General features: G+C 44.7%; 2 protein-coding genes across 2 annotated transcripts in view; one reads left to right on the top strand and one right to left on the bottom strand.

The window, feature by feature from the left end:
- Nucleotides 1-3,052: 3,052 nt before the first annotated feature.
- si:ch73-127m5.2 (uncharacterized protein LOC561202 homolog) lies at nt 3,053-7,036 on the bottom strand. The gene is made up of 4 exons (XM_062526830.1): nt 6,913-7,036; nt 5,547-6,255; nt 4,880-5,009; nt 3,053-4,229 (listed from the first exon to the last, which is right to left on the bottom strand). Exons 2-4 carry the CDS (start codon nt 6,088-6,090, stop codon nt 3,758-3,760), a joined length of 1,146 nt encoding a protein of 381 aa, XP_062382814.1. The 5' UTR covers nt 6,091-6,255; nt 6,913-7,036; the 3' UTR covers nt 3,053-3,757.
- A 14,811-nt stretch (nt 7,037-21,847) lies between these two features.
- si:ch73-127m5.1 (neurotrypsin) overlaps nt 21,848-22,534 on the top strand; it is a 42,092-nt gene continuing 41,405 nt past the window's right edge. Inside the window, exon 1 of the mRNA XM_062526810.1 lies at nt 21,848-22,284. Coding sequence (XP_062382794.1) covers nt 22,210-22,284 — 75 coding nt within the window. The 5' untranslated portion in view covers nt 21,848-22,209. The remainder of the gene's footprint in view (nt 22,285-22,534) is intronic.

Genomic DNA, 22,534 nt, shown 5'->3' with positions numbered 1-22,534 from the left:
TCTAAAACGTCACAGATCCTACATATCAACAGGTACTTGCCTTCCCAAATGACTGGACATACTACAAAGAAAAATCCCAACACACAAATAAAAAGATTCAGATTCTGAAACGCTTCTCAAAACTTGCTGCATTTTTCCATGAGTGACCCTTTTTTGGCTATTTGTCACTGTGTGTCTGTGGTGCAATCGGTGTCACAACACAAAAACAACAACACAACAAACAACAACACCACCAAGGTGATGCATTCTATACGTCATAATGTATACATATTTAATCACAGAGAGATGAAAACACAACCAGCATCTATACTATGAGATGTTTTAACTTTGCTAAATCAATGTATAAGCCACGGCTAATAGTTGGGGAAATTACGGTCATAGAATAGCATGATGCATGTGTGATGTGTCATTCATTTTGTGTCAATCACCTGATGATGAACACGTTCTATTGGACGTTCTGCTAGAGGTCCTGCTGGAGGTTCTCTTAGCCATGTGTGTGTGACAGGGTGTGTGGGACAGCAGAGTGTGTGAGTGCTTTAAGCATCCTCGCTCGCTCGCTCGCTCGCACGCAGCTACGCCGGCTCCCAAACCTCCTGCTGACGGATAAAGAGCGGGACTGGATTACACACTCTGCTGCCACATACACAGCCAAGAAAACACACACACACACACACACACACACACACACACACACACACACACACACACACACACACACACACACACACACACACACACACACACACACACACACACATACACACACATACACACAACTTCATATGGATGCATGTGATATGTGATATATATTTCCAGGGACTACAGATGGAAATTAACTAGCTTACAAAAAAAAGAAAATGGTACAAACAATTCTTCTCTTATTGTTATTAATGCATGTGTAGGCTACATGCTCCATGAAATAAACCTAATAAACTAAAAGTAATAATTATAATCTATCAAGGCATAGTTTTCACTTGTTTATTCTCAAACATACAGTACTTACACATGGGAAGTTCTTACATATTGATGTGTCAAGTAATGCCCATACTAGCATACATGTTATACAGTTATACGGAGGCATGGTCGACAACTCAGTAACTCATTTAATTAGCATCTTTGTTCCTTACCATGTCAGCTTTGCTTCATGGCCCAAGAGTGTGTTGCTGTTCCAGAATTTTCCGCCGCCTCTCTCTCTCTGCGTCAGTCACAGGTGTGTGTGATGGCCTCGCTCCTACCTCTCTCTCCCGCGTGTTCTTCCCTCCCTGTCTCTGTGTACACTCGTCTCGATGATTCCGTCGTCTGAAAGGGTCATTCCCAACACTGCCCGACTTGGACCTGTTGTTTATGTTGTTCCCCTACCTATGTACACAAAAAAACACAATCTTTACAGCCACATCGCTGCTCCCCCCTCTCTCTCGCCTGCTTTCTCTCTCCCTCGCTTTTTCTGCCGAAGGTCCACTAACTCTCCTTCACCTCCGTCACGTCAGTAACCTCCCTCGCTCCCTCCCTCCCTCCCTCTCTCACTCTCTCTATCCACACTAATGCACAGCAAATCCTAAATCTCCACAAAGCTCCTTGCTAGCCAGGACCCCACTGGGTGACAACTGTGTCTAAAGCCACGACTCAGTGAAAGCCTCCCAGGCCAGAAACAATCCTGAAATATAATAAGTCTCCCAAATATATATTCATACAAGCCACTTAAGTAAAATAGTATACACTAGGTTACTGTGGAAAGATAGCCATTTGCGACTGTTACAATATCTATTTTATTTCTATCCTTAATTTGTTAATGCTATTAGATTACCATTTAGATTAAAATAATCTAATTGTTCTAATTATTCAAATAATTCAAGTAAGTGTTATAAGCCAATGTCACTTTGAAGGTATTCTCACTTTTTTTGGTAGGCTATTGTTTTAGATATACCTACAACTTTTGCACACTATTGCAGCTTCCTGCAATTTGAGTAATATTTTTGTTTTACTATATTTTTTCCTGAACAAGCTGGTTTTCCTGTTATTCTTCTTGAGTATACTGGGCTGCATTTTGCATCTGTACTTGTTTTGTGTGCATGTGTGTGTGTCAGTGTCAGCGCATGCGTGTGTCTGTGTTAGTGTGTGTGTGTGTGACGGAGAGAGAGAGAGAGGGGAGAGAGAGAGAGAGAGGGAGGGAGAAAGGGAAAGACAGAAAGACAGGGGGAGTAAGAGACACTCAGCTCGGAGGCGTACTACTCGTCCGTGAGGTCTGTTGAAATCCGCAGCGTTTTCTGGAACCCGCCCTTCTTGTGCTGCGCAAGCAGAGTTTCTCCCGAAACCGAATCAATCATCAGAGTTCCGCCTCTGAGGAGCTGCAGTCCGCCTGCACAACGGAAGAGACATTTTCTCCAGACCTCTGAAATGTGCTACAATCATTTCTGTTTCTTCAATTTTATAGATCCGTCCAATTGTACAAACAAATATGTGTGTTCTTCAGGCACTTCCTGTGGCTGTTGAGCTAATGGTGACTTGGGGACAAAACAAAAATGTCAAAAACAAGTTGAAGTTTTGTGGAGCATAATGCTGAATTCTGATTCATTTTCATTTCGAAGTATTTGCGTTGGTTTTGAACGTTTCTACAAGAAACCCTTTAGGAACAGATTGAAAGGGTCTGTTACATGAGGGTATCAACATTAGTGTGACATGATATTGTCATGAACGTGACATAAACATTATAAACAAGTCATAAACATTCATGCCATAACGCTTACTGTCGTCAAGTGTCATTCGGTTTTTGTCATGAAAAGTTAGGGTCAGGGTTCACGGGTCATGACAGTGTCATGTCACTCTTATAGTATGTAGATACCTTCAAGTAAAGTGTTGCCAAAGGGTCAACAAAGTCCCTCCAATTACACGCCAGCCAGAGAAAGATTGGATATGATTATGAACCAAAATAGGAAAAGGAATGAAAGGAAAGGATGAAATAATTGTCTACTGTCAAAATGAACACAAGAAAAAAAGACCAAGGACTAAATCACTTCATTTCAGTGTTTAAAATAAGCACAAAGAAGAAAACATGTGTATATAAAAAACGTTAAAGCATTTAATACAAGTCTTCAAGTTGCCCTGTTGTCTTTTAACACATATGTACATTACAGTCATTCAGTCACACTCCCCTTGATATAGTTCAACACAACTCATGTTCAACAAAAATCATCTTTGAATCCTATTACACAAAATGAAAATCCCATTATGAAAACCAAGAGTTCTGTCAAATTACTTTAGAGTTTTTCTTTTTTTTTTGTCTAAATAGGTGTACCAGATCTAAATCCAAAATAAAACAGAAAATACAACAGTGCTTCAGACCAGTTTTAAGCAGTGCATTCTAAACCATCACAGTGCTTCACTCAAACATTTTGTTGTGAGGAAGTAGTTCTTTCTGATTGTGTAATTGATCATGTGAAGAAAAATCCTGTGCCCTCAGACAAACTCAGACACCGACAGCCATGGGTGGAAATCAAGTTTTCAAAACGTGAACATCTACCAGCCACTGACAATTAATGATACAATTCACCAGCCACTCAATCTTTATTGAAAGTAAATCTTTATAGCCAGATTGGCCACTTTCATATTTCGGCATTTGGCTGGCGCTAATTTTTATTCTTGCCTACAGCAATGTCAAACTAACCTTAAATCTACCCACAACAACAGAAACACCTAAGGTCTGAGTTTGGGCACTAGGCGTAGTGTCCTTCTGAGTTAGCATCTCGGTGGCTATGCTACGCTACGCTATGCTTGTTGTGGTACTGAGGCCGCTGGAGATGGTTTCGTAACCCACGGAGACGAGGGTGAGGACGCTACTCTCCATAGAGGCGGGCTCCTGGGTCTCCGTGGCAGGGCCAGGGTCCAATCGGATCTGTTTCCTGTTCTGGGCATCGACCATGGCGGTGGCTGCGTGGGTGCTGGGCCCAGCCTTGCTTTTGCCCCCCCTGCCTCGAGATTTGCCCTCGCGGGGGTGTTTGCTGTTGTCCTTGGGCACGCGCGGTTTCCTCATGCGCTTGCGCGCCTTCTGGACCGTCGTCTCGGACTTGGGCTCGGCGTTGCCCGAGAGGATGCGGATCTGGCGCTCGATGACGCCGTCCACCATGTCCAGAGCCACGTCCAGCATTCCCGTGCCCAGGCCGTGCGTGGCGTTGGCGAAGGACTTGCTGTTGGCCGGATCGTGGAAACACTTCCTCATCTCCTCCAGGTAATTCCTAGTAGAGAGGGAAGAGGGAAGAGGATGCAGGAGACTCGTCAGTGGTTCACTTGTGGCCTGTGTACGGCAATATCTAATACTGCACATATTCAATGTTACATTACATTACATTACATTACAGTACATTTGGCTGACGCTTTTTAACCAAAGCGACTTACAACATGGTAAAAAAAACATTTTTAAGCTATTAAGAGCAATTCTAACAACACATTTTACAATCACTAAACAAAAACCATAATAAGTGCATCAACACAGTATATTACACAATTAGATATGAATGTACAGAAATTATTTAAATGTGGGTGGAATGGAAGACTGAGGGTCAGGCGTGGTCTGGTGTTCTACACCAAAAATATCCTTTAACGTTTATTTGTGCGTGATGAACTCTTGGAATAAGGTTTCCCAATAATGCCTACACCCTCCTCCACATCACACCTCAATGCTAGAAAGATACAGTTTTGTCAAAAATGTTTTTTTAGGGGTGTCAATAAATGGGGGAGGCGTGGTACATCTCCTAAAGGTATTCTAGCCTCCAGGTAACAGAATATGTTGCGCTAATGTTCTGACTTTTCCACATGTTCATAACCACCTTGACAAGTAAAAGGCCACATTTCCCTGCATTTCCATATGCAAACACGGGTCTCTCACCTTGTCTCGATGATCTTTGACCAGTGCTGTACATGGTTGGACTCCGGCATCAGTTGTTTGGCCATGTTCTCATAGTCCACGTACTGGAACGCAAAGTCTTTCATGTCTTTACACAATGCTGCAGTGTCTCCTGATGGAATGTAGAACAGTCAAACTAATTAGTACGGAGAAGAGAAGCATAAAAAAAAACAGGCAGAACTTTGTGCCATTCCATAGACGATTCCAATCTTTCAAAGAATTCCAAGTAATGTGAGTTCCGTATTCCATATTCCATTCCATTGGCCATGCAAAGCATTATCTGTATTGCCTCAACTTAAGCCAGAGCTTTCAATAATATCTCCATATTCACTAATATCTACACCTCATTCTTTAATGAATTACTCGGATGAATTTATCCACAGCAACTCAATAGCTATGTGTTCAGGATCACCAGACTGACACTAATCAGGGTCTGTTTCAGCGTGGTCCAGGTAAGCTGGGACAACCCAGGTGCAGCTGGTGGATCTTTATGCAGTCATACTGTTTCTCCGTTGATGCACATCATTCTAAATAGACCTCTGCTGCAGATTTTGCTAACCACTGTCTGACCATTGCCTCTTTCTGGATCTTACTGGAACACCAAACCCCTAATGGCGTCGTCGTCGTCGTCGTCACACACGTCACCTACCTTCGGTGAGTTTGGAGAAGGAGCTGGACACGGCCGTGTTGGTGCTCGGCGACAGCCCCAGCACGTTGAGCGACTCCAGAAGCGTCCGCTTGCTGGCCGGCCCGCGGCTCACCCGGGTGTAGGCGGCCAGCGAGCGCAGCGACATCTTCTCGGGCGGCTCCAGCCGCCGCTTCACCTCGTCGTAGTAGATCTGGTACTTGCGCGCCTTGGAGCTCTTCATGTTGGGGTCCAGCAGCGAGGCCACCTCCGCGAAGGGCAGCTCGTGCACAGGGATGGCCATCCTGCCGGACTCGTTCTGGACTTCCACCACGCCCTCCATCGGAGGCGCTATTGCCATGGCCACCTGCGGGAGCGCGTCCTGCGCCTGCGCCACCTGTGCCAAGGCTTGCATGACGGCCGCTGGTGCCAACGCGCTGTGCCCTGCACCCTGGCCTTGGTTCTGAGGGTGGTATATGCTAACGGGCACGCCGTCGGCCACTGAGACCTGGACTATGCTGTTTGTGGTGGGGATGGAGGACATATGCATGCCGGGATTGGGCTCCATTACTCAAACTGTGTTCGGCGGTTTCCTTGAACTGACTGAACTAGCACCCCACTATGGGAGAGTTGACATTTGGTTTGCTGATTTTTTAAATAGTGTTTCACTCTAGGGCCCCACTACATTCCTATCACCTATGATGTGGTCCTTTTACCCTGGGTTATAATGCACCTGTAAGAAAACAAGCAACATTCAGAAATATCAGAATAAAAATTAAAAACAGACCCAAACATCCTGCTGATTTCAGCATTTTTAACATCCACTTCTGTAACTGTAAACAGTTTAATTACATGCAGGAATTGTGTGTCTTTACTTGAAATACTACTCGGGAAATCTATCAAAAGAGTGTTTTTTTTTCCCTTAGACACAACCGTTATAACACAACCGTGCGGAAGCCTCCACTGATACTGATTCAGAGTCGACAGTGTAGCCTACTCTCTGACCTGTACAGAGAAGCGGTCGTGCATATTCTATGCACAGACCGCCCGGTTGTGGCAAGGTGACCATTAAGCGAATTCGGCGACCAAAGTGTAACATTGTATCAAGTGAGATAAAGGTCTTCTACTAAAACTTTATTTGATGGTCTTTCTTCAGTGTGCAACAAACGGTCACACTGGAGTGTGAAGTGATCAAACAATCCACAATATATACTTAATGTTGTAAACAGCACGCTAGGCCGAAGGATCTGTAGGACGCTGCTATGTTTGGAATGTGTTGCGACACTGTTTCACTGTAAACGATGTATCAAAGTCGTTGAGAATGCCTTGGTTACAATAACACTGCTAACCTTGATCCAGATGTAACTTACTGACAGCTTTTCTTACTTACCGCTCTACGGTTAATGTTGTTTTTCTACTACACTGATCCTAGAACAGTCCATGGCGAGACGGGCGATGGTCTCCTTCTTCTTCACTGCTATTTCGGCGGGTTGCAAATCAGCAAACAGTGCACAATCGCCATAGCTGCACTATCCCGTTTGTGGATTGGACAAAATAGCCGCCAATCAACCTCTCTGTCACTTTTTATTCGTGGATCTGGTGTGTTGTTCAACAGACGTCACCAAAGGGGCGGCATTTCCGGTGATTAATGCTCCTCCGAACAATGGACTTCGGCACCACGCGCTACTCTGTTTCGAGTAGACCTTGATCCTATTACAACTTGGGGTTAAGAAGAGGTGTGTCGTCAAAATCAACTAAATTGCTAAGGCGGCCACTAGGCTAATCTGGTGAACTGGTGTTTATTCGGTGATGTTTCTGGCAAAGATGATGGGTAAACACTTGTATTTGCACCTTACTGATAGTAAATTATGTTCAATTGCATACACAACGCTTTAGTTGACACAAAACTATATTATTATTAGTAGGCGTAGTATAATTAGCCTGTTGGTAATTTTTAAAAAGTTTGATTTTTCAGATATAGAACCGAAGGTCCTATCATTGAATAGCCTACGGTTAGAAATGTATGGCTGGCTGCTGGTATAGTGCGTGATGGTCATTCTGTCTGATCAGATGGAGGGTTTACTTCTGTGGCGTATCAAAAGAACCACGAACAAAACCCTCAAATAGCCTACGAAGGTACATTTGATTAATTGCACTAGTGGGCAACGACCAACAGGAGGCAGTATGTACACACTTACAGTATAATGAGCTGAAGTTCTACTGTAGGCCCATCACATTCAGTTAATCCTTCTCCACAGTCATTGTCTGTCCTTCTTCAATCTCTTGTTTTTACTTTTGTCTTTTGGCAGACAATTGTGTCCTTCACTCTCTTTTCATACTCTTTGTCTCTCACACACACACACGTCTCTCTCTCTCTCTCTCTCTCTCTCTCTCTCTCTCTCTCTCTCTCACTCACACACACACACACACACACACACACACACACACACACATAGGGAAAGAAAGAGAGAGAGAGAGAGAGAGGAAGAGATGGAAAGACTCTTTCTTTTGATGGTCCATTACGTGCAGAAAACCGTTGAAAAATATGGTGCTGCCTGAGTATATGTCATATGTCAACCTGACTTCTCTATGATCCTTACCACAGAGGGTTAATTCATTGGCACCTCTGAACAGATTCATGACTATGATTACTTGCAAGATGAGGGTTACTTCGCCATCCCACCTCCCTGTGATGTGTTGGATTTGATCTGTCCGTGATTTCTGGCACAAATGGCCACTCAGCAGGATGGCAGACCGGAGACACACATGCAGTTTTGTCGGGGAAAGCACAAATAGCCCTTCCTCAGCACAGTTGTCAAGCTTTCACATATCAAACTGCTGTTTCCTCTGTGCCTGTACTGTAAGCCTCCCCCTCTCTTTCTCTCTTTCTTTTTTCATTTTTTCCCCTTTCTTTCTTTCTTTCTCTCTTTCTCACTCTACATTTCCCTGTCAATTCAGTCATTCAAATGGGCTTTATTTCCAGGAATGTTTTCATACAGTGAGGCTGTTGTCAAAGACATGAGCATGAACAAATATTTTCTTATGACATAGTATCAGATGAAAATGGAATAAAAATAAAATAAAAGTTAAAATAAAAATATACATGTGAATCGACTTTCTCTCCCTACCCTCTCTGCCTCTCTTTCGCTATTTCTCCCAGGTTTCACCCTCCTGCCCTAAATAGTCTTTTTGTCTCTCTTCTCATCCTCCCCATTTTGTTTGGAACCCCCCGTTCACTTTATCATTTCCAAGTGCTCAAAAAGAGTTAAGCCCAGGTTTTTGATGTACAGCGTTCGGGCTAATGAATCAAAAGTCTCAATTCAGTTTCAATTGCCACCTCTTAAATCTCTATTGTCCCCGACCTCCTTCTCCTGCACACTTTTAATTAAAACGTCAAGACTTGACTCATCTTGCACAATTAACTCGAAGCTCTGCTCTCCCCTCTCTCTCCTTCTGGGGATATAAAGATTGACCCAGATTCACACCAGGCTTCTACAGCTTGATGAATGTTTACATTTCCGTCTTCTCTCTCTTTTTCTCTCTTTCTCTCTCTTTCTCTCTCCCCACACTTTCCATGTATTTTTATCTTTCCAAAAAATCAACCTTTCCTGTCATTTTGCATCAGTGCTGTGGTTGGAGTTGATGGAGCCGAGGCTGGAGCTTTCTCATTAGCTCTGGAACATCTGATTATGTCGCGCAAACGGCTTTTTGAAGTGTCCTACTTTTAGCGCTATCTCGGAGAACCATCCTGCGCTTGCGGGCACCGTGGCGATAAACGATCTGCTGCATCACAGCGGGTCGGTTCGAGCTGACGGAGATGCGCGTCGGTCTCATCATCACCGGAGAGAAAGGTGTCTAAATGAAGCATTAATCACTCGACATGGTCAGACGTTATCAGACAGAGTTTCCCCAACAGCACCTCAAGCCACATTCTAGTTTGTCTCAAAACAACTTGAAACAGTCTCAGAGATTTACCAGCTTTCCATGGGGCCTGTTATGCTAGTCCAGCAGCTTGTTAGTTCATGTATGAATCATTGGGATACATTGATACCCTCTCTTTATCTCTCTCTCTCTCTCTCTCTCTCTCTCTCTCTCTTCATTTCATTCTACATTGTGACCTTAATGAAGTCTTCTGTAGGTGTGTATGACATGAATAATAAATATCCTTGACGCTTTGCATAATGTATGGAGGCCTATATGCATTTCTCAAACGTCACTATAACACAGCCTGCATGGCAGAGACTGATAACGGGTATTAAGGGCACTAGTTCCAAATAGCTGTTATGCTATGGGGCGGCCAGCCAGGATAAGCTCTTTCAAATTCTCCCAACGGCAAGCGTGAAAGCCCAACTCCAGCCATCACGTTATAATTGTAACAGATTAGTTTCTAAATAACAAAATACTGTAAGGAATGAAAGACGGGCACTTAGAGCAACTCGAAAGAGTTGTTTGTACCTTAAAATAATGTTTCCAAAATCATTTCATCAACTCATAACAGGGTGAACGGCACTTCTGCATTCGCTTCGTGACCCTCATATGGCTATAACTGCACTATATAAGTTTACCAGATCGGATATCTCTATCTCTATCTATCTCAGACCTCTGCTGCGTTGTAGCTTTACTCACTATCGGGAAAGGCTTCGGTAGTAAACCCTGAGGAAAAATCGGGAGTCGGAGTCCCCAAGGCTGCTCCTGGCTGTGTAGAGAGGGGGGAAATTGTACTGCCTTTTTGCCTTGTCATCGGACCCTTTCAGTGATGTGGAGAATGGGAACCCACGGTCTATCCTCCAAAGCTTCATACCCAGGCTTTACAAAGAGGTGGTAAATATAATCTATCTATCTATCTATCTATCTATCTATCTATCTATCTATCCATCCATCCATCCATCAATCCATCTATCCATCTATCTATCTATCTATCTATCTATCTACTGATGTGGAGAATGGGAACCTCCAGTCTATCCTCCATAGCTTCATACCCAGGCTTTACAAAGAGCTGGTAAATGTTAATGTAAATTGTAGATCAGGTTTCTCAGGCAAGTGTACTTGTGTATACAAGGAATTTGGTCTCTGCTTTTATTCCCATCTGTGAATTAGTGAACACACACAGCACGGAGTGAACACACAGCGAGGTGAAGCACAAACTAACCTCGAGCAGTGAGCTGCCTTGATACAGCAGTGCTCGGGGAGCAGTAAGGGGTTAGTTGCCTTGCTCAAGGGCACTTCAGAACCAAAAATGGCTCTATTGCACGCTTCATACTGTTTATAGCACTCCTAAATGGTTCTTTAAACCATTTTGAAAGGTTCACCAAAGGAACCCCTAAGGGTTCCTTAAAGGCTGCATGGTTCTTTATAGCACCCCGAGAACCCCTTTTTTTTTAATAGTGTACTCCAGCTTATCTACACAGTGTTTACACCACGCAGGAAACCTGCAGTCCACCAGTTTTAAGTGCTGTGTCCACCAAACGCGTTTTTTGCGCCGACGGCGACAATTTTTAATATAAAGTCTATGTAGCTCAGCGTTCACAGCGCTGAGCGCCCTCGGCGGAAAAAAGCTCTCTGCGCTGACCGTTTTTTTACCGCAGCGCTCAGAGCGCTCAAGTTGAAATCTGTTCAACTTTTAGAACAGCGCCGGGCTCGTCAATGTCACTTCTCGTTATAAACCGCCTCTGGTTTTGGTAACTTAGCAACAATAAACACTTATCGAAGCGCAGAGAAAAGGAGGTTGAGGGCGCTCTGGCTGTAAAAAACGCGTTTGGTGGACACAGCACCTTAAGTGCCATGCTCAACTGGCGTAGAGCTGGTCGCCGGGAGCCACTTCTGATGATGGGAGAGGTCTTCGCACCTCGCTGGGCGCGGCTATTACCCACGTTACACTGGGCCCAGCTATTACCCACGTTACACTGGGCAGTCGGGAGGGTGTGTGCTGCCCCCACTACGGTCCATTAATCTCACTGAATGCGTGAGATTCAAGTGGAAAACCAACAAAATGGACTCTGCCGACTGCACACCTGGCAACATAAAAGAGAAAACGCCACCCCTCGATCCAAGCGCTGGCATCAGCTTGATTTGATTCTTTCCAGACGGTGAAGCCTATACCACAGTGTCAAGCTCACATGCGGATACCAGAGTGCTGGTTGCGTCACTAGTCTTAGTCTGCACTGCAGCAAGTGAAACGGCGAGGAGAGACACTACAAAGGCTCAAGGAAAAGAGACCAGACCTCATATTGACACTGCACCAGCAAGACACAGCATCAATCTTTGGATCGATCTGATGGAAAACGCTTTAACTTTAAGATTAAGAGTTAAATCCAAAGTCGGCCCCAGCTGTGGCACAACTGGCTGGAGCGCCTGCACCGTTTGCCGGTAACCTGGGTTCGATTCCCGCCCCGTGGTCCTTTCCGGATCCCACCCCTACTCTCTCTCCCATTTACTTCCTGTCTCTCTCCACTGGTTCTGTCATTAAAAAAGGCATAACCCCCCCCCACCAACTGAAAGGCCCGTGGGACTTTATCTTTGCAGATGACGCAGCCATCACCACCATCAATCTGTTGAAGACCTCCAGCAGCTCGTGACTCACTTCAGCTGGGGTTGAACACACTCTGACTCCCTGTCTGCTGACGTGAGTCGGTGCTAGATTACCATTACTATGTTTAGAACAACAAACAGAGTGTACGTCAGCAAACTAACACAGCAGACCAAGGTCCAGGTCCACAAAGCCCAAAGTTCCTGTATGGCAGCAAGTGTAGGATACTGTGCACCAAACCAGCACGAAAAGTCAACACCTTCTCCACACGCACTGCCTTCGAGATATTGTACTCAGGGGCAACGCTTGGGGGGAGGGGTGGGGACAAGGGGCCCCGGAGAGTGGATGTGCATAATTACTGTCTGTCATAGGGCCCAATTTTTCTAGAAGCACTCCTGATTCTACACACCATCCGAACAAGTCCTGAACAACACCATCTTGGAGAGAGCTGGATTATCATCTACACCCTCCTGAAACAGAGACAGATACGGTGCCTTGGTCTCCGGAAAATTGCCAAATCCCCAGGGATCTTCCTCCACGGCAAATTCGCCCAAGGACAACATCCCACAGGCCAAACCTCCAGCTGCACTACCAAGTAAACATGTCTGCGAGAGAGATCTGAGGGCTGTTCGGCATCAACCCAAACACCTGGGAACTGATGGCCACAGAAAGATCATCTTGGAAGCAGAGCGCAGAGAGCAGCCTCTGTGGCGCTCCAAGTGTCCCTTGCCCACTAAACAGTCTGAGGCCAGAAGATACTGAGGATTCCGAGGTGATGTCACAGACGCGAGGATTCTAGTGTGTCCAAGGAGAGGCCCAAAGCCAGATAGACCTGCGCCTGGCCACATCTACGCACAGTGGGGGGGTGGGGGGTGTGTCACTGCAGCATTGGCCTGTCAACTCACACGCAATTTTGCAGAAGAATCACTATCCAGAGTACATCTCCATAGTCTATCACGACTGACAGTTTCCTATGAAGTGCATTATCGCGACCTTTTCCACGTAAAAGATTGCGTTTGAGAGCGTGTCGGGAATAACACAGAGGAATAGTATAAAATAAAATAATCCAAATGTTGAAAGATACTCGAACGCTGTCATAACGCACTGGTAATGCATTTCCTAACAGTGTTTTTAAATGTTTCCGCAGAGACCCCACTCTCACGTTAATAGACATCTTCATTGCTCTTGCCTTTGATTTATAGGTTCCCAGGCATACAGTATGAATTTAAACTGAGTCCCCCTCAAATAGATAAGAGGGAGGGGGAGGGGGGGAGGGGAGAGAGGGTACGTTTCCATACCAACTGTCTTTAGTGAGATTGGCTGGAGGCAGGGGGGTAATGGGATTTGAGGATGGAGCCTCTGGGTGAGGCAGTCGTGACTGACACCACCCATACAGCGCCCCATCAGTCCTCGTAAAAGCCCCTCACCCAGACACTTTGCATAAAGAGGGGAAATACAGAGGAAAGAGAGAGAGAGAGAGAGAGAATGAAAGAGAGAGAGAGAGAGAGAGAATGAAAGAAAGAGAGAGAGAGAGAGTGAAAGAAAGCCGATGAAAAGGAGAGGAAAGATGATGATGAGAGTGCAGAGGGTTGAATGTGTGGGTTTTAAAAGTGACGTGTGTGGGTGTATAGGTGGTAATGTGTGTGTGTGTGTGTGTGTGTCTGTGTGTGTGTGTGTGTGTGTGTGTGTGTGTGTGTGTGTGTCTGTATGAGTTATGTATGACTGTACTTGTGTGTGGAGGCATATTAAGTGTGTGCATGTATGTATGTGTGTGTGTCTGCTTGAGTGTGTATGACTTCTTGCATCTGTGAGTGGGAGTTTGTGTGTGTACTGTATGTGTGTGTGTGTCTGTCTGTCAGTCAGTCAGTGTTTGTTCCTGATTGCCAGGTAGGTGATGTGGGAGACTTTGTGACTCACAGAGGGCTTATTTCAGAATAAGTAGATTAGGGCCGACTCCCCGCATCCCCGCCACAGAATCCCCAACTGGCAGAGCCGCCGCGTTCGGTATAGAGCCGCCGCGTTCGGTGTAGAGCCGCGCAGCGCTGCCAGAATCCCTCCATTTGCACTAGTCAGCCAGCACAAAGACAATTGTCTCCTATATGGGTCCCTTTAAACTGGCGCTCAGGGCTGGATGGATGGAGGATGGGAGGATGGGTGGATGGGAGGATGGAGGAAGGGCTGGGGAAGTCGAGAATGTTTTGAACATTTTCTTTGGGTTGCCATGACAACGCAGCATCCGCATCGGGAAAGGCAGCAGGACTCGTGCGTCTGAAACTGAATGTGTCCTGTGTATTATTGCACCGTTTTTCTCAATCATTCCCTCTCTCCGTCTCCCTCTCTTTTCTCTCTGCCTCTCTCTATCTGTTCTTCTCCTCCTTACTTTCTTTGTTTATCTCAGTTCCCCCCTCCTCTCCTTGCACTCCCCCACTTTCTGTCTCTCCTCTGTCTTTCTCTCTGATCCCTTTCTCTCTCTCTCTCTCTCTCTCTCTCTCTCACACACACATACTTTACATCATTATCTCTTCTTACTCCCTCTCCGCTTATCGCCCCCCTCCCGTCTCTCTCTCTCACACACTCTCTCTCCTTCATCCGCACTCTCTATCTCTCTCTCTCTCTCTCTCTTTCACCCGCTCTCTCTCTCTCTCTCCCTCTCCCTCTGTCTCCCTGCACATGTTTGGCTCGCTAACCTGCGCATGATTTGCCAACCGTGTGGGCGACAGTAGCTATGCTGTTCTGCCGGAGTGGTCAGAGGGTAAAGTGAAGTGCGGAATCGCTCCGCGTCAGGCCCACGCGTGAGCCAGTGTCGGGCCGGATGTCAGGAGGAAGTTTAATGGCTCTGCGGGGTCGGGGGCTGAATCAAAAGTCCTCTTTCAGATCCGTCTGCGTAGGGGAGCGTCCGTTTGCGGGTCCGCCGTGGGTGGGCGCATGGATGGTCAGCCGGCTAGCGGGGAAAACACATTCCTGTCTGTCAGACGGAGGCGGTGGCGAGTGGGGGAAATCCAGATGCACGGAAGAACAGACGAACATGTGTGTGTGAGTGTGTGTGTGTGTGTGTGTGTGTGTGTGTGTGTGTGTGTGTGTGTGTGTCTGTGTCTGTGCGTCTCTGTGTGTATGTGTCTGTGTGTCTTTGACTGTTCAGTTGATTCTGTGTGTGTGTGTGTGTGTGTGTTTCTGTGCATCATCCCCTTTGTGCTTTAGTGCCGAAATGCATCATGTACAGCTGTAAAGTGCAGTGCAGTGTGAAGCTAGTGCAAGACAAACATTTGCAATACACTCATTGGGCTTATTTGAAACAAATACATACTGAGCCAAATACAAACACACCAGAATCACGTCGTTCATCCTTTAAAAAAAATAGTATAAATTCCTTGTAATTCCTCATTGTATTCTCCCAACAGGCACAACTATTGATTTCAAAGATCACCAGCATTTAGAGACAGTGCTTTGACATTCAATCATTTTAATAAGCTGCTTATTAATGGCCGCCATAAAATGACCTGACATAAAGATCTCCCCAAGTGCACTCATGATCTGTGATTTACGATAACTGGCACGAGCCGGATGGATATCCCCCCACCATGCGTTTTTAATGGGGCCTTAATACACGTCCGTCGCTCCTTCCATCTGTGCCGGATCCCTGCCAGATCTGGGCCAGAATAGGGCCGAATCCGGGCCTGACCAGCGCCGACAACAGACGTGATGTGGGTCATGTTTGATCCTCTCTCGCGCACAGAACCTATTGTTTAAGTGTTTCTTTCTGTGGCTTCCCCTGCACTGCTAATGTGAGTGTGTAGAGCCCTACGGCATCGGTTTTGCCACACGCACACACGCACGCACGCACGCACGCACGCACGCACGCACGCACACACACGCACACACACACATACGCACACACACATACACACACACACACACACACACACACACACACACACACACACACACACATACACACATACACACACACACACACACACACACACACACACACACACACACACACACACACACACACACACACACACACACACACACACACACATACACACTGTGATGAATCAGCTTCTGAATTTGCATCCCCTTTTGTAGCATCCAGAACAAATATTTGGATTAGAAAGAGCTACGTATTAGGGATACACAGGGAAAACAAATTCGGAAAGTGTGTAATAGGACATTTTAAACCAATGATCACTTTGGAGTTATTTAGCATCAAGGGGCATGATTGTTCAAGCTTTTTTGCAGTCAATGAACAGTTCAAGACAGGCAGAATTAATTTTGAACGCGTACAATAGGTCATCTATATTGAATGCTGCAGTGTAAGCCTCTTGCTGTGAAATGTTTTTCAAAAGTTGTTTGAGTACAGTACAAAAGCGACTGTGTGTCCTCAAGAAACCTGTCAGACAAAAAAAACGTTTCTCTGTTGCTGTAACACTTTGTGGCTTGAGTACGTTTTTTTCTTTTTTGCAAGTCATTCAAGAATTTGTAGGCTATACAGTACAGAATCTAGAGTTTGCATGAAACAATCAATAGAATTTTCAGCTCGGCAGTATTCCGATCACACATTTGAGTCTGCACTATAGGTGCTGCATAGGGGTAAAGGCCACAAACAAATGGACCCATCGGAGATCAATACTTCTGACTTCCCTCAGTATCCCAAGCAGTGGCTTGGGCTTATTATCTGACAGCTGATTAATAGATAATGGAGATTAAAAGGGGAAGATTGGGCGTCTGGCGCTGCCAAACCGACATCCCCTGCGCTTGTTATGGTCTTGCACTATTTCATCGAATTCCAGTTTTGCTTGGGAAGAAGAGGCTAATGTATGTCGATCCAAATTATATTGAAAGTGATTGTATCGACTGGGACACTAAGTTCTTGGTTCTTGGCAGCGTGGAGCTGGAGACAGTTTAGCTAATCAAACGGTCAAACTTGACAAACACAGGGAGGACGATGAGTCGTGACGTCTTGCACTTAAGCAAAGACTCACACAACTTTTTTGCTTAGCTTTCAACAACGAGAACGATCACATTATGTGACTTTTTTTTTTTTTTTTATCCTAGATTGACAAGTTGTTAGACAACCTCAACAGGGGATGGGATGCATGGAAATAAGAATCTATCCTCTTTGTCGTTGACTAAACCACTCTCCACTGCTCACTGAGGTTGCTGTGAAACAGAGGTCCCCAATTTGATGGGTAAAGTGCACAGTCTTAAGTCTAGCTAATTTAACAAACTAGGCAAAATCAAGTATAGCTATTTTAACACCAAGTGCAAAACTTTATCCGCAATCATTGGTGAGTCTGATCAAAACTTCCACACGCCACTCAACAATAGTTCATTCATGCACAATAACTTTGCTCGCACTTTGCCTGCCATTTACTGTAAATTAGGGTCCGAAAGATGTTCTCTCCTTATGTTCATTTTCAGAGCATGTTAAACATGAACACACACGGAGAAGGAGACTCTGTGTGTGTGTGTGTGTGTGTGTGTGTGTGTGTGTGTGTGTGTGTGTGTGTGTGTGTGTACAGCCGGAACGGGAGATTATGGGGGAGTTGAAGCGATCAGCAGACACAAAATGAGTTTTCGACCACTCTGCAGTCCCTCACCCCTGCCAAACACGTCCGCTGGACACTGTTAATGTCTCGTCTCTGCTGGCCTGAGTTGTGTATGTGGCTAAAGGCGCGCAGTTTGAGTAGAAACGCAGCATGTAGACACACCATCTGATGGCAGGCCAAATGTACGGTAGAGGTGGCTGTTGTATTTGGCTGTTGTTTCAAACACACATGCACACAAGTTAATCACATATGCATGCACAGAGAAACTAAGACTGACATACACACACACACACACACACACACACACACACACACACACACACACACACACACACAGTTATGCACCCTTTCACAGACAATTTTAACTACTTTATTTATGTCCGCAATTCATAATAAATGTACAAAAGGACATAAATGTTACAGATGCAGAACATTGCTAAGGCATGATCCACCAATGTGAGCATGATGACAATTCAAACAGATTTTATGGATACACACAACACCTTCTTCTCCATATATGGCGACTCCCAATAATGGAGGATATTGAGCAGTATTTGGCAATTTGCTTTGCCCTTGCTTTTGTAAAGCCAACTATCCTGAGACCCCTAATGACAAGCCTATGCACGTGGCCCAGGCTGCCAAAGATGAGCACCAGATATTGACACTTGTAGCCAAGGCTAGTTATTGTCTGTACAAGAGGGTGATATTTTACTAGCTTTGTTAAGTAAGCCTCCTCTAGACAAGAATCAAAACAGCAGCCTACTTCCAGGATGAACACATCCCTATTGTACTCATCAATGATTACAATATCAGGCCTGGTGGCACTTAACTCAGAGAACACAGACATTTCTCTGGAACACCTGGAAAACATTTGTTGTTTAACAACACAATTTACATGTATTGACACATGTGGCGAGAATAACGATGGTAACTTCTCAGATATAATGTCCACAATCCTGTCATGCCTGGATATGTAAAGACCTTTGTAAAAAAGACAGCCATTTAATATGTGTGACATGGATTCTATGACTTGCTCTTGTCCATGATGCATACACAATGGTGAGTGGGAACGAGGATACCAGATTGACAGGTTTAACCTTGTTGGGTATACCTGAAGCCTGGCTTTGACTGTGAAAATGAGTATGTCTTCATCAATAGATGAATTGTGAAAAATTGTGTGTGAGATGGAGTGATCAGCAAAGGGGATACATGCAAGCTTTCCTTGGAGTTTTAATCCTCTCCAATGTCTCTGACGCTGCTGGTGTTTGATTGACAGCAGAGACGCACGGCTGTTTCCAGGTGGAACTGAATAGCGCAGACCGTCTTGCAGTACTGTTGCAGTCACAGTGATGTTTTCGTCCTTAATCATCACTTCATACGGTGTAACATGTGTGGTATCGACTCCAGACCACTGCAAGTCAACACCAGTCCAATTGCAGAGATCGTTGAGATCAGGCCAGTCCGATCTGACCCCAAAACCGGCGGCATGAGTGTCAAGTTTGCCATTCGCTTGCACACATACACACACACACACACACATTCACAGTTTAGCACACTCACAGACACACTCTCACACACACACACACACACACACACACACACTTCAGAGACCACTATTATACTATACTATCAGGGCTACGTTCAGACCCCTAAAGGCGACATACACATGATTGATTCAACCTCTACTGATATGGAAAGCATTGTACCAGCGGTGCCGTGCCATCCTCCTCAGCAGCCTGGTCTGTTCAAAGTCATTCCCTTCCCTCTCGTCGGCCACCATTAGCGAGTGAAGCTAATGACGCGAAGCCTGCATACTTTAATAAATTAACACATGCAGGCCTCCCTGGCTGCCATCCCCCTGAGGAGAATGGCTGGAGGGGGCAACTGTACCAAAGAGTATTTAATTTGAAAATGGCTTATTGAAAAAAAAAGAAAAAGAAAAAAGAAAAGAGTTTGAATTCGGGGGTTCATATTGGGCTGTCATTTCTTCTGGAATGTTCAAAATCGTATGTAAAATGATCGGTTATGAAAATGTAACCTTTGGAGGACGTTCAGGAATCAGGCCTATGTATCTGCTATGAACACAAATCTTACTGTTAAGTTCATGATAATGAGTTTGATCTTTTGATTCTTGTAAGTGTACTTTGATTTGGGTGGTAAAACCACAGATACCACAACCAATGTATACAGATCCAGTCAGGCAGTGGTAGGGATCATCAGGACTAGAGTTTTATTCTCACATCAAAGGAGAGATGGCACGCCTTCTCGTATGGACTCATCAGATACACTAACTAGAGAAGCAAACAGTCAGGGTTTAAGCATTCTTCCCGAGAGATGACCGTTGTTGGTCATCCCAGTTTACATGGAGCACACTAAATCAAAACCTAATTAGTGCCAGAACACCAGAAAATGTATCAAATTGCACAGACATAGCAAAACCGAAGACTGAAACTCCTCATTTTGAGAACAGTGTTTTTCATTTTGTTGTGCAGCGTGTAATGATTGATTGATAGCGAACAGTGATTCACAATTCAAGTGTGTTGTTTGAAAGCGTCATGAGCTTATGCTGCATGTTTTAAAAGTCTTTTGCAAGCAAATGTGTCATTTTGGCCAAAGTGATTCTATTTAGACCCATGTGTTAACTGTTTTGACAACGTGATGTCAGGGTTGATGCAAGCATTAAAGCGATAAAAAAACCCTGCTATACCGTGATATGATGAAGATGACACCAGTCCTCTTTTTTTCAGTCATTAAATCTCACTGAATAATGAAACATTTGTCTGTGAAATCTCTCTCTCCCTCCTTCTCTCTGGATTTACCAGCTGGGCATCATTTAATACCCAATGCAGTGAATCTGAGCAAGGCTTGTACTGCATATTTACTGCAATTAAGGACAACTCATCACTCTGGATGTTTGTGTAGCTTGTTGCCTGCAGTGTTATGAAAGAAGATCATCATATGTAACAGTCTGCCATATCCTTGTTCAACAAATCTCTCCTCTACCCCCCATCCTTCTCTATATGTGTGTGTGTGTGTGTGTGTGTGTGTGTGTCGTTCTGTTTGTCTGTGTGTGCGAGTGAGTGAGTGAGTGAGTGAATGAATGAATGAATGAATAAGTGAGTGTGTGTGAGTGAGTGAGTGAGAGAGAGAGAGTGTGTGTGTGTGTGTGTGTGTGTGTGTGTGTGTGTGTGTGTGTGTGTGTAAATGAGTGAGTGAGACAGAGATGATAGAGAGACACATACATGGAAAGAGATTCCAAGTATATCATGTGAGAGAGGGGAAGAGAGAGAGAGCGTGTGTGTGTGTATGTGAGTGAGTGATAGATAGACACACATGGAGAGAGAATCCAAGTAGAGAGAGAGAATGTGTATGTGTGTGTGTGTGTGTGTGTGTGTTTGTACAAGTGTGTATCTTCGTGTGATGTTTCTGTCTCATTCTCAGCCTTCTATTGCATTGTCATCGTCAAGGATTTGCCAACAACCTCCACTTTTGTCCTCGGCATTTTCAAAGGCTTTTCAAAAAAAGATTTGAGCTGAAATATCTTATAAAACTCAGATCAGCTGTGGACCTTCAACTCCAGAGTAAACAAAACTAAACAAAGCAAAACTTATTTTGCCAATGTTTTTGCATTATATACTGTATACTGTTTCTGGAATCAAAGATGTTTTGTGTGGTAGCTCATTTACTGGAACAGAGTATTGGCTGTGTTTACGCATTTACACGACAAAAGAAGAGAGAGGAGTGGGGAAATCATTTTCTTTTTCATAAAAAAAAAATAACCTTTCATGAACCTGCTATTTTCCTGGCAACAGTCATTCTACACACCGCATTTTTTATTATCAAAAAAAGTGTCATCTAATCTCAGGAAGACTTTCATACATTACTAGCTAAAAATCAGTTGATTTTGCATGTTTTTGCATATGCAATATCCTTTACTGAATCATTCAATCAATCTATAAAGTGTACCCACCACTTAGAATTTCCTTTATTCTTTGTTTGTTGTTAACCATAACCTCGGTTAGACACGCACTGTTTATATATATGTACATTTATATAAAAAGTAATTTTCTTTTTCACATTCATTTATGTTTTATTATGTTATGTCAGAGTGAAATATATATGTGAGACCTGATTCCTCGTGTTAAATCCGCAGCGACGCAGTAGCGACGCCCTGTTTTGTTGGCTGGCTGGCGCAATTCACAATACACAATTAGATTTCTGTACAAGGCAGACGCGTGTGCCGAGGACAGGGAGCAGGCGTATGCACGCACGCTGCCTGAAGGGGTGTGTGTGTATGACACTTCCGCGCATCAGCGATCAGACATCAAATATTAACCTGCGGCACAGCGCGGAAGCAGCGCCCACCCGGACTGTTACGCGCGGCAGTTACCTTGCGTGCCGTGCCGTGCCTCGTCTCCGGAATCTAACAGGACATTCAACCGCACCCCTCCAGTATTGACACCGATTACGAGCCTTGTAATAGTGTCCATTCCCGTGCTGCTCCGTCAACACCCTTTTCAGTAGCCCTCCGACGCGGAGTTCTCAAAAGAGATGGGACAAGTCTTTTGCGACCACGGGCAATGACACTGACCTACACAGAGAGATAGGGATGGATGCAAAAGTGTGGGAAATGTTCGCTTTGATTGCCGTGTGTTGCAGCGCCTGTCTTCCGGCTCTCGCAGAGGTAGGCTGTGTCTCTTTGCGCTCTCAATTAAGGCATGTTACAAACACGATTCCATTTCTCCTGGGTGATCATGACAGCCTCAATTCTCAGATGCTATAGGCTATTCTGTCGTTAGGAACTGAACGTGTATTGATTTTTTCAGTGCAAATGTAGGCTACTCACTGTACTATTATTATATGCAAGAAAGCTCTAACCTAACATTGACTGGTTTTCAAGTCAGGGAATTTGTATTTCATTTTTATTGTTGAAT

Source organism: Sardina pilchardus, chromosome 22 (assembly GCF_963854185.1).
Source record: "Sardina pilchardus chromosome 22, fSarPil1.1, whole genome shotgun sequence".
Taxonomy (NCBI): domain Eukaryota; kingdom Metazoa; phylum Chordata; class Actinopteri; order Clupeiformes; family Clupeidae; genus Sardina; species Sardina pilchardus.
Note: the sequence above shows the minus strand (reverse complement) of the source record. Positions and strands in the feature narration are given on the sequence as shown.

Bases quoted from the DNA above. Each gene is read 5' to 3' on its own strand.
- si:ch73-127m5.2 (XM_062526830.1), bottom strand. From the start codon at position 6,090: ATGGAGCCCAATCCCGGCATGCATATGTCCTCCATCCCCACCACAAAC. The intron at 5,010-5,546 runs GTAGGTGACGTG...ACATTCCATCAG, and splicing joins CTTCTCCAAACTCACCGAAG to GAGACACTGCAGCATTGTGT. The intron at 4,230-4,879 runs GTGAGAGACCCG...CCTCTCTACTAG, and splicing joins TCAAAGATCATCGAGACAAG to GAATTACCTGGAGGAGATGA.